At 42.1% G+C, this 12,352-nt stretch overlaps 1 protein-coding gene across 2 annotated transcripts in view; it reads right to left on the bottom strand.

Moving 5' to 3' along the window:
* Nucleotides 1-12,352, bottom strand: part of MARCHF8 (membrane associated ring-CH-type finger 8) — a 187,661-nt gene that overhangs the window by 148,107 nt on the left and 27,202 nt on the right. For both annotated transcript variants that reach the window (XM_030571208.1, XM_030571210.1), the window contains exon 2: nt 9,353-9,537. In XM_030571208.1, coding sequence (XP_030427068.1) covers nt 9,353-9,454 — 102 coding nt within the window. In that variant the 5' untranslated portion in view covers nt 9,455-9,537. The remainder of the gene's footprint in view (nt 1-9,352; nt 9,538-12,352) is intronic.

Raw genomic sequence — 12,352 nt, 5'->3', positions numbered from 1 at the left:
ATGAGAGGCGACCTAGGCCTTCCCTTGAGCAGAATAAGGAGTACTTCCTGTTGCTGGATGGGATGAATAGGTCAACCTGTGGAAGTTCCCACCTCTGGAATATCCCACAAAAGATTTATGAATGTAACTCCAATTCCCAGTCTTTGGAGAAGCACCCATGAAGCATATCGGCTATGACATTTTGGACTCCAGGAAGGTAAACAACTGAATCCAGTGGGTTATACAACACTTCCAGAACTTTACAGCTTTTGCATACAGGGAGGGAGATCTTGCTCCTCCCTATTAGTTGATACAGAATGTGCAAGCCACATTGTGCGTCATGAGTCTGATTTACCCTTCGTTTGTGACTGCCTTAAGTTCTAACAAAATGATATGGAGACCGCTTTCCTGAGGTGACCAGCTGCCCTGAGTTGTGAATGTGTTGAGGTGTGCTTCCCCACCCTACCAGTGTCACAGTTATTGTTGGAACTCGGGAGATGAAAGGGAAGCCCATACAGACACTGCATTTATCTTTTCAGCAATCCAGAGAGTTCTTCACCTGGAGGGGATCCGTATTTTGTTTGTCCAAACTGTCTCTGGTTGAAGAATAGTTCCTTCTGAATCAGTCCTCAAAGCAGCTGAGGCGTAATCTTGCATGCCTGGTTACAAAGTGCAAGCTGCCATATGATCCAGGAGCTGCAAACAGTTCTTTACTGCAATACATAGGCTGCTCTGAATTGTCCTGACCAGATTCGACAAAGTTATGAATCTCTCTGTGGGAAGAAAGGCCCTGGATGTCAACAAGTCCAAATATGCCCCTATGAATTTGTATTTAGCTGGAGACCGAACTCCTAAAAGAGAGAGAGATGTCTGGGTGGAAGTTAGTGTTGCTCTGTAAGATCAGCCCTTGGGTAGCCAGTCATGATGGGAACGGGATATGGAAAGACTAAAATTGCTTCTCACCAAAGGTAAACAGCCATTACCATTGAAACCCTCAAGAACACATTTGGGGCTGAAAGAGGCCAATGGGAAATATTATGTTTTGAGAATGATCATGGCCCAAGGTGAAGTGCAGATATCGCCTGTGTGGGGGATGTATCACTATATGGAAATAGGTGTCTTGTAGGTTGAGGGCTGAAAACCAATCTCCTGCCTCTAGAGAAGGAATTAAAGTGCCAGAGTCACTATCTGGAACTTCTGAGGCTTCACAAATTTGTTTAGTTATCTTTGATCTAAGATCAGTCTCCACTCTCCATCCTTCTTTGGCATGAGAAAATACTTGGAGTAAAACCTTTACTCTGTGAGAGGATGGGACTGGTTCTATTGCTCCTAAACAAAGAAGTGAGTGTACTTCTTGATTCAGTATAATCTCATGAAAGGGGTCCCTGAAGAGGGATGTGAAGTAGATGAAATAATCTGTGACTCACTTGTCTATTGTAATATGCCGCCAGGCCTGTTGGAAATGGGAAAGGCAGTTTCCAAAAGTGGGGAAGTTAGCAAAGGCTGCAGCTTGCAAAGTAGAGGTGGGGAAGGAGTCAAGCCTTCAACCAACTCATCAAAATTGTTCTTTCAATGATGACTGGGTACTGACTGAAGGAGAGTGGGAACTTTTCCTCTGGAATCTGTCTTTTTCTAGCAGGTTCAGTAGTTCTATGACAACCAGAGAATTGAACCAGAAGTGATCTCTGGGCAGTTTGAGACCTGCTAAATCTCCTGCTGTTTGTAGTGGAGTATATATGCAGAGACCTCAAATGTGGCCCTGGAGTCCTTCAGTGTCTGTAGGGACTCATCTGTAGTTCCCAAGAAGAGCTTCTGACATAAAACATGAGGTCCTCAACCATATTCTGAACCTCCCTTGGGAATCCTGACAACTGTAGCCACAATATCCTGCGCATGACAACTGCTGTGGAGATGGATCAAAGGATGCCTGGAGAGAAGATTCTAGCTAATAATTGACCCTCCTTAACGATGGCCTGGAAGTATTCTTTATGTTTCTTGTTGTAATTCATGTAGTCATACTTGGCCACGATTGGTTGATAGTTTGTGATCCAACACTGGAGGGTCACAGATGAGTAGGCCTTCCATTCAAAAAGGAATAACTGTTTCTGGTCCTTGTGAGGAGTAGACCTGGAGTAAAGCTGTTTACCCTGCTAGTTTACAGATCCACCACTAGGGAATTGGGGTGTAGGGGGCCCCAAAAATTCTAAGTCCCTTGGGGGAAACATAATTTTTTTTTCTGCCCACTAACAAGATGGCGGGATGGTAGCAGGAGTTTGCCACACAATCTTTGCTGGGTCCAGAAATGCTTCATTCATGGGTAGTGCAACCCAGATTGGTGTTGCCAGCTGCAAAATGTCCAAGAGCTTGTGATGGGAGTCTTTAACCATCTCAGGTGCCAGTCACCCTCTTCACAAGATTATGGAATTGACAAAAACTATCAGCCACCAATAGTGGTGAAAGCACGACTGCTTCATCCAGAGATGAAGATGAATCAATGATTTGAGGGGTAACCTCTTTGTGTGTCCTAGCCTCCTGTTCTTCAAAGTCTCCTTATGTTGGGGGCTTGGTGGAGGAGACTGTGTGACCCTTGTCTCCTGGTGCAATGGAACTGGAGAGGTGGCAAATTGCTACCGATACGTTACCCAATGATCCCACTATGTCCATTGGGGAGGCACATATGGGAAAGGAAGTGGTATTCAGAATTGATCCTACCATCACTGATGTGGGTAAGAGTTCTTGTCAAAGTACAGGCTTCTGTGATGATATGGAGGGAAACCCCACACTTGGCCCTGGAGCCTATGTACTCCAGCGCGCAGAGCCCCCTGGCTGCCCCTACACATAGGAGCCAGAAAGGGGACATGCCACTGCTTCCGGGAGCCGTGCAGAGCCACAGCATGCATGGAGTGGGGCAAGCCCCAGACCTTGTTCCCTGGCTAGAGCACTGGAGCAGGGTAAGCCCCCAACCCCACTTACTGATGGGAGCTCGAGGGCTGGATTAAAACGTCTGAAGGGCTGGATACAGCTCCCGGGGCGTAGTTTGCCCATCCCTGGTTTAAAACTTGGTTAGCCAGGGATGCCCAGCCAAGCCAAATAAGCTGCCCAGAAAAAAAGGAGGAGAAGAAAAGGGGAGAGGAAAAAATGGAAAACTCTCACTAGTATCTCACTAATTCTGTGCTAACAACTAACACTAATTAGAACACTAAACTAAACTAACAACAATGAAACACACTGAGGCACGCACAAGGCAGACATGCTAGATCTCTCTACTGCCTTGGCGTGAGACAGAAGGAACTGCGGGCAATTCGCCTGTACAGTCCAATATACTCTTGGTTCATATAGCACACATGCACATGCACAGGCTGAACGAACACTGCTGATGGAAAATCTGTGATCCAGGACTCAAGAAGCGCATGCGCACCTGAAATAACTTGAAGCAGAGCACCCATAGGGACACTACTCAAAGAACTACCAGCAGGTCCTGCAGGGTCTTGTTCCTTTGGACTCTTTTCGTTAAGTGATTGACTGTATGGACCATAGGGGCCAGGCCCCAAACTGAAGAGACTTAGGTAGGAAGTAAGTAGCCCAGGGCAGCAGACTTAGACTCACTGCAAGGAGGACCCTGCTATTGGTTGCTCTGCACAGGGCCATGGGCTGGGTCCTAGCAGAGATAGTGGGGCCTGGCTCCTCCTATCATACCCTCTTAAGGGCAGAGCCTAGATACGGATGGAGAGGAGATGATTCCTATCTTAGGGTCAGGAAGAGGCACCTCTACCACCCTGACACAGAGACAAGGTCTCAGAAGTTGGGTGTACTAACCACTATGCTACCCAGGCATCTGAGCACCCTATCAGTGTCCAATCACTACTCTTCAAATTTGCCCAATTTCCTCTCTCTCTCCAGTTAATATATTCTAAAACAAAACTGGTATTTAGAATACATTATGCTGCAGTGTGGTCAAGTGGATAGAGCACAGGGCTGGGACTCAGAATACTAGGGTTTTATTCCCAGCTCTGCCACTGGCATATTGGGTAACCTTGGACAACTTACTTCACCTTCGTTCCTCAGTTTCCCCATAGGATACTCATACTTACCTTCTTTTAAAGCACTTTGCAATGTACTGATTAAAAGCACTATATAACAGCGAGCTGTTATTATTGTACCATCATCATGGGATGGTTCTGTATTTTTAAGTCTTAGGCTTAGGTCATAATAGCTACTTCTAAGGTTTTGGCAGCCTGCTTGGTAAGCCAGCCTGCTTCCCAGCAGGATCCCATAGGATACTCAGATATGACTGATTATTATGACCTATATCCTTGGTCTAAAAGGAGATTTTTTTTTTAAAAAAAGGGAAAAGAAACCAACCAATAAAAAATACCCCCTGGAAGCCCCAGCATTAGCACATCTAAGCATGGAAACGCTCTAAACACCATATCTAACTAATGATGAGGGAATCTCAAAAGGTTCAGACTGGATGCTTATCTGAATCAATGGAGAACCTAATCATGGCATGTGAGACACCAAACAAACAAAACCCCTCACCAAAGAAATCCAACAAGCTTTTTTCTAACCTGGCCCCTTGAGGCATGTTCAGTCAGTCATAAAAACAGAACCAATACCATGTGATTTGTTGTGACCAATCACAACCAATCTATTCAGCTCAAACTTTGAACAGAGTATGCAAAAGAAAAAAAATGCCCATTGTGTTTTTGCAACTTGAAAAGGATTTAGAGTTTTTTAAAAACTGCACAGATAATTTGAAAATACATTTTGACATAAAATAACTCTCATGACAAACAATTGACCCAGTTCAACATAGTCTTGAAAAAGTCTTACTACTGATTTTTCTTCTAAAAACTAAAATCTGACTTTGCAGAAGGACATGGTGGAGAGCTAAAATCAGACTATATAACTGGATATAAATGAAAAAAGGCCATGGGACAGCGTTTCTCAAACGGGCAAAAGACTGCTAAGCAGGAAGAAATGTATGCCGTGTAGTTGTAGCCATATTTAGCAAGATCTACACAGTATACTTAAAAATTCACATAATCATCATTACACCATTTCTTTCATCTAGAGGAACTGAGTCACAGCATGCTTTATAGATTATTATTATTCACCATCTTCTACCCTCTGCTGTTGAGCAATGTTTCTAGGGCTCTGGAGTGGCAACCCCACCCTAGAGAAGGCTGTTTCAAATGTACATGGAGGGGTTTGTCATAAAATCTCAAACATGTCAACGCAGCATACAACTGTCAGCAGTGTTACTTATCAGTTCAGGACCTACCTAAATCCCTGTTCTCAGACCTAAGGGGAACGGGGATTTAGATAGGTACAATGCAATTACTGAAGCTGAAATTTGGCCAGCACAAAGAAGGTTTACACCTTTGCTTTTGTGCTAAGTGCAATGGGATCTTTAAAGACCTCAATTGCTCAGATGTTTAGTTTCCCATCTCATCCGAAAGATGAGATTCCAAGTTCAATATCTCTTACCCCATACTTGGCACACAAACATAGACTGAGAAGACAGAGTATTACTATCCACCCAGTTAGCAACACCATTTCCAGCAAGATTTCCTTGGAGGCCTCCCATACAAGTACTGACTAGACCCAACCCCACTTCACTTTCCAAAATTAAGTCAAAGTTGTCTTTGAAAACAAGAGAACCTTGGTTGGAATTTTCAGAATGAACAAAGATCCTTAAACAATAAAATGAGTATTACCTGGGGAACTTCATCTATAATAGCAGCATTTTGAAGTACTGGCACAAATAGGTGTACAACAGTCCACTTCAGTTAGTGAGGAGGGAAAACACAAACAGAGCAACATCTCAACCACACCTCAGCAGCAAGATTGCAATTCCTAAACTCCAACCCATGTCTACATACCTGAATAATTCTGGATATGTTCAAACAGCTACTCGCCATTACTGATTTCATACAGGTTTTATAGTACCTTATAAACAATGTAGTAACCATTCCTCAACTAAGATCTGTAGGAATCTATTCCAAGTGAAGGATCAGTAAGACGCTAATAATGTTTATTAATAGTCCTTAAAGCTAATAGTTCATCTCAGTTAAACATAAGAATAATAATCTCTTTATGGCCTTTCCTGTCTTTACTGTAAAAACAGCTCATGTTTAACAGAAAAGACTATTGTGAAATAGTTTTCAATTAAATTAAATCTTGAAAATCACATTAACAAGCATCATAATCTACTCAACTCCCCAGTAATGTGCATTAAACACATTATTGACTTCTAAGGATTTAAAGCAGAAATGTTGGACAAAAGCCTTTTACCAGCCTTTCAACAAACTCTGCAAAAGGGAGTTTTGTCATTAACTGCCCCAGTTGCAGGCCTTGAATCCACATATGCAGAGGAACTACACTTTAGCTAGTTCCAAAAAAACCTTCTGTAAAGATCCAAAAGGATCTCGCTCTGCTTTCCACTACCAATGGAGTTCTAACTCCAAAGCATTAGTCCAGAAAACTCACCCTATGACAAAGGAAGTTACTATTTTATTTTGAAAGTTAAACAAGCACTGAGCTGGAGTAACAAAGCCACATCTTGACCTTGAGTACCAAAGGCAGGATACAGGAATCCTTTAAAGAAAACAGATTTTTTTCCAGTCTAACTTTAATATCACATGCTCTTTTTAAACAAAGGTTCCAAGGCACAGTAACTCACCAATAAGTCAAAGAAAAAGTAATCAACCCTTCTGACTAAATATCATCAGGAAAATTTATAGAAGGAGCTTTCTTAATATGGAAGTAGCAGAGCCTGCTGCCAAAGAGGAAAAACAGGTTTAGAAATAGACCTGGGACTCGCACTCTTGGGGCTGTAAAAGGATAAACAGATCCTACAGGTATGCATCAGGCATGATCACAGCTAATTCGTATGACCTGCTGTCATAAACAGATAGCTAAGGGTTAATGTCTCTTTCACCTGAAGCACCTGACCAGAGGACCAATCAGGAAACCGGATTTTTTTCAACTCTGGGTGGAGGGAAGTTTGTGTCTGAGTCTTTGTTTTCTGTCTGCCTGCTTTCTCTGAGCTTTGGAGAAGTAGTTTCTGCTTTCTAAATCTTCTGTTTCTAAGTGTAAGGACAAAGAGATCAGATAGTAAGTTATATGGTTTCTTTTCTTTGGTATTTGCATGAATATAAGTGCTGGAGTGCTTTGATTTGTATTCGTTTTGAATAAGGCTGTTTATTCAATATTTCTTTTAAGCAATTAACCCTGTATTTTGTCACCTTAATACAGAGAGACCATTTGTATGTATTTTTCTTTCTTTTTAAAACCTGTTAAAGTTTTCTTTACTGGGAAATTTCAGGGAAATTGAGTCTGTACTCACCAGGGAATTGGTGGGAGGAAGAAATCAAGGGGAGATCTGTGTGTGTTGGATTTGCTAGCCTGATTTTGCATTCCCTCTGGGTGAAGAGGAAAGTGCTTTTGTTTCCAGGACTGGGAACGGAGAGGGGGAGTCACTCTGTTTGGATTCACAGAGCTTGGGTCTGTGTATCTCTCCAGGAGCACCTGGAGGGGGGAAGGGAAAAAGGATTATTTCCCTTTGTTGTGAGACTCAAGGGATTTGGGTCTTGGGGTCCCCAGGGAAGGTTTTTCAGGGGGACCAGAGTGCCCCAAAACACTCTAATTTTTTGGGTGGTGGCAGCAAGTACCAGGTCCAAGCTGGTAACTAAGCTTGGAGGTTTTCATGCTAACCCCCATATTTTGGACGCTAAGGTCCAAATCTGGGACTAGAGTTATGATACCTGCACTGAAGGGTCATCAATTCATACTTTTTTTTATGCCCTAGCAAACAAGCACTGACTCCTTATCTTCTAGGTTGGAGAGTGTGATGTTACTACATGGAATAGGCTGATTCCATATGGAAGAGGAATGGAGTGAAAATGTATTCTGTAATGAAGGATACCACAGAACCACCACCTACAGCTATAACTGGAATACCATGTGCTACAGGCAGCAAATGTGAGACTCTAGTCCACCTCCTGGGAGAGGATGTTCCACAACCAACCAAGACTAGCTTCCAGCCTGGACCTACAAACAGAAAGTAGACTCACGCCACCCAACCACGACTGAGAGTTGCCCCCAAATGTTAAAGATGTTATTAAGCATGTAGGGCAAAATTCAAAGGCAACAAACTATGGGGTAAGTTACCCATACTGACTTAGATAGTTAATATTTACTTATGGGCTAAGTAGATGTAATTCATACAGCAAAGAGATGGAAGGGGGCGGAGAGGTTGTAGCGCGAGAGCATAAGACGACAGGCCCGGCTTTCTTTGTTCCATCCTTTCTTACACCCTCTTGCTGGATGCTCTTCCTGCTACAACCCTGCCCTTCTAGACCCTTGCTATGTAAATTATGCCCACATAACCAATTTGTAATTTACATCTGATCAGAAATTGACCTTTCATGAACGTTTAATCCCAACCTGTAAAATTTCCATTACATAAATGTTCTTTTGATCTGTTTTTTTGTGGCAGTAGAAGAGTTTAAAAACACCTAGGAATGCTATGAAATTCGCAGATGACCCAAAATGCAAACATACAGTACATTTTGGACTATAATTGTGATACATAATAAAATCTTTGGCTTGGATGGAGGCACAGTATGGACTAAACAGTATTGTCGTGTATGGCACAAGCACATAATACGCTAGAAAAGAAAGATTGTCAAGTGGTTCAGTCATTAGAATCCAATCAGTCTCCTACTTTTTTGGTGTTATGTTTCACTCTGCACAAAGAAAAACAGATGCTTTAAATCTTATTTTTCTGCAGATCACAAGAAGAAAACAACAAAAGAACAAAAGTAAAGGCTACAGGAGAGCGCCTAGGGTGTGTGTCTCCCTATTGTGATAGTCCATGCTTTGCCGACTACAATATGATTGCCAATCAATGCCAAAAGCAGAGCCCATGAAGATTTAAAGATGAAGTACACAAGAGTCAAAACACTCACTTAATTGCATACCCATCATACTATTTAGCACAAAAAATGAACAGCAGCAGGAGCTATCACACTACAAGTTCACTAATAATAGCATCACACCCTGCACACAATACACCCTGCTGTCTTTAATTCTTATGCAGAATGAATGGCTGAAATTTTTATTTTGCTGACGTTAGACCACAGTGATCCCCAGTCTTGTGCAGCCTATTGTTTAAATGATCAATACAACAATGAAGTAACAAAGGGGCCAGGAATTCCTTGTGCAGTCAATACCCACCATATTAATGGGAATTTCTGTGCAGAAGGTATGCAGAATCAGGCCCCATGTGGTAACTTCATTAAGCACTGTTATTATTAGTCAAAAAGGGTTGGGACAGTTTCCTATGAAAACAAGGTTCTGACGTTACCTGTTCCTCTCTCTCTTTTTCTTTGGTCTTACTCCTAGATACTCTGGAAGAGGTGACATCCCGAGCTGGAATGACAGAGATCTGATGCAGTGGCATGTTCATCACACCGTCCTGTTTGGTCCTCTCATTTAAAGGAAGGAGTCTTTGATGCAGGGCTCATTTAGTGACGTTGCCAGGCTTTGCACCTAAAGAAGGAATGAAAAGCATTAGCATTGTTTGAAATTAAATTATTCTGATGTATTTTTTAACCATCCAAGTTAAACAACAAATCAGACTAACACTTCACATCTGTTCTTTGGATAATAGAACAGAAGAAAGCTTTCGCACACTGGCTGGATCAGAAATTGAAACTCAGGCAGACACGTTCACACCTAGGACAGAGGTTCCAGTCTCGGGTTTTGGAGCTTTTCATGGGCAATCTTAATCTGGTATTTCCTAATTTTTGAGTGATTTACTTGGCTATCTTAATAATGTTGTCCAGTTTCCTTCAGGGCCAGCTACAGGGTTTTTGTCACCCCAAGCAGCAAGAAAAAAAAAAAGCCACGATCACGATCTGCGGGAGCTCTACTGAGGCCACTTCAGTCTTCGGTAGCAATTCGACGGCCGATTCTTCGCTCCGATAGGGACCGAGGGACCCGCCGCCGAAGAGTTGGACGTGCTGTCCCTCACCATTGGCCACCCCAAGCAGCTGCTTGCTGGGCTCGTCCCTGGAGCCAGCCTTGGTCTCCTTGCCCAACCAGTCCCAGTTCCCCCTTCTGGCTCCCAATCCCAGTCTTCTCCCTCAGACTCCTTATTCAATCTAAATCCCACGTCAGGCTCCTTGTCCTACTCTCCCCCTCTTCCTGGCTCCTTGTTCTAGTCTCTTTACTCAGCGGTCCCAGTTCTCCCTTCACCCCTTGTTTCTTGTCAGATCTGTCTCCCATTCTCCTCCCCATCAGGTTCCTAGTCCCAGTTTCTTTGTCCAGCCAGTCCCCAGTTCTCCCCACCGCTCTTCCTAGCTCCTTGGCTGATCTCAGTATTTTCCCTCCCAGACAACTGGCTCCCAGTCATTCCCCATTTCCCTCTCCAAATTTCAAATCATTGCTCCAAAGAAAGGGGGTTAAATCAGCTTAACTGCATCTCTCCAGGGTGTGGATTTTTCACACCCCAGAGACATGTAGTTATGTTAATGTAACTTTTCAGTGCAGAGCAGCCCTAAGCATGCAAAGTGTTAGCCCACAATATGAAAATAAGATGTTATCACTGAAACTGTTTTGCAGATTTAACTATAATGAATGCAGCCGTTAATAGCAATTAAGGCGCTCGGACACTATAGTGATCAGTGCTGTATACAGAATAGAACCGAGCAAGTTGGTGGCCTCTGTCCAGTTCCTAATGGACAAAGCACCACATCTCAAAAACTACCACCATAATTGCTACCAAAGAGATCAAAAAGGAATGACCCATAGAGACTAAACTACCTTTCCACTACCTGAGGTGGTCACTCCAGATCAGGACTGCACACAGGGAAGGGAAGTTTGCACTGTCACTGCTTGTGTGGCACTTGCTGTGTAGATATGAAAGCAGGATTTTCATTTCCAGGGCTATATTGAAATTCCTGTGCTAGAGCTGCTCAAAAAACATACCAATTCTTTTTCATAGGAAATTACAAACAAAATTCTCCTGGAAATTTCCCCATGAAGACTTTTTTTCCCCCCCAATTAAAAAGCCAAACAAAATCGCAAATTTATACTTATCTAGATAGGTTTTCAAAAACCAATTGTGGGGTGTTGGTAAACATTTTCAGTGCCTGAGAAAAACCAAGTAGGTGAGGTAAAAGCTTTTATTACTGGTGGAAGAGACAAGCTTTGAAGCTTACACAGAGCTCTTCTTCAGTTTTAGTTTTCTCATCAGAAACACCTCCCCCACCCGGAAAACACTGACCAACATGAAAAATCTTTATTGGTCAAAAAGCCATTTTTAAATTAAATTTATTATATATCCAACACCTTTCATGTCCGCAAATTAAAAGAAAAAAAATGATTCATTGATACGGAAGTGAGCTTTGTAACTTCTCTGGGCATTTGTATAAATAATATTCATACATTAGCAGTGGGAAGAAATCTCTTGAAAGAGGAGTTAATAACAAAATACTATGAAGCCTGATGATTGTTATTTTTATTGCAGTAGTGCCTACCACCCTGAGCCAGCAATCAGAAACCGATTGTGTTAAGAATGTATGTTTGTACAGAACCTCTTTCCCTAGGCTAACTTTCAACCAAAACAAAGAGTTATCAGTATTACAAGTAGACATTCAAGAGAGCAATAGTTTGCCTCATGTTTAGGATTCTAGAAACATGTATTGCCGAATTAGCAGTGTTGATCTGAAAAGCAAAAAGTAATTAGCAACACTTATTATTAAATTAGCAAGTTTCTATTAAACCAGTTTTTTTTAGAAATACTTCAGGTCACAGTGTGTTTAGTTTGAACCTACCCTGCAACAAATTAAGCACAATCAATGGTATTTAAAGGAAAGGATTAAAGAGGAATTAACGCAACAGGGGCTGCATTAAATAAGACTACATGAATCACGATATATTATGGAAACAAAAGAAAAAATACAACTTTGGGTTTGTTTTTTGTAACTCTGTGACAGCTGAAAATGGAGGTGTGTAGATAGGGGGTCTAATATATTATAGAGCTCATCCACATGGAAGTGGTATAACCCAGTACGCAGTGTCTTTGCTTAACACATATTGTACAAATATATTATGAAATAATGTTTAATTGAACATTTTAAAGAAAGGCCAGATTTCCAAGGACTTCTAATTCTGCATAAGACTAATTCTGTTCCCACTAGAGTTAGTTGGAGCTTTGCCACTGACTAGAATGGGAGCAGGATCTGCCTTTAACCCTCACAAGGTCAGTGAAGGTAATAAAACTACTGCTGCATACTTTTATAGCTCTTTTCAGCTGTAAATCCCAAGGCAAAATATAAAGGGGTTGATGTCTCAGTATCCT

The sequence above is a fragment of the Gopherus evgoodei genome, chromosome 7 (assembly GCF_007399415.2).
Source record: "Gopherus evgoodei ecotype Sinaloan lineage chromosome 7, rGopEvg1_v1.p, whole genome shotgun sequence".
NCBI lineage: Eukaryota > Metazoa > Chordata > Testudines > Testudinidae > Gopherus > Gopherus evgoodei.
The sequence above is the reverse complement of the archived record's forward strand: the minus strand, read 5'-3'. Positions and strand labels throughout refer to the sequence as shown.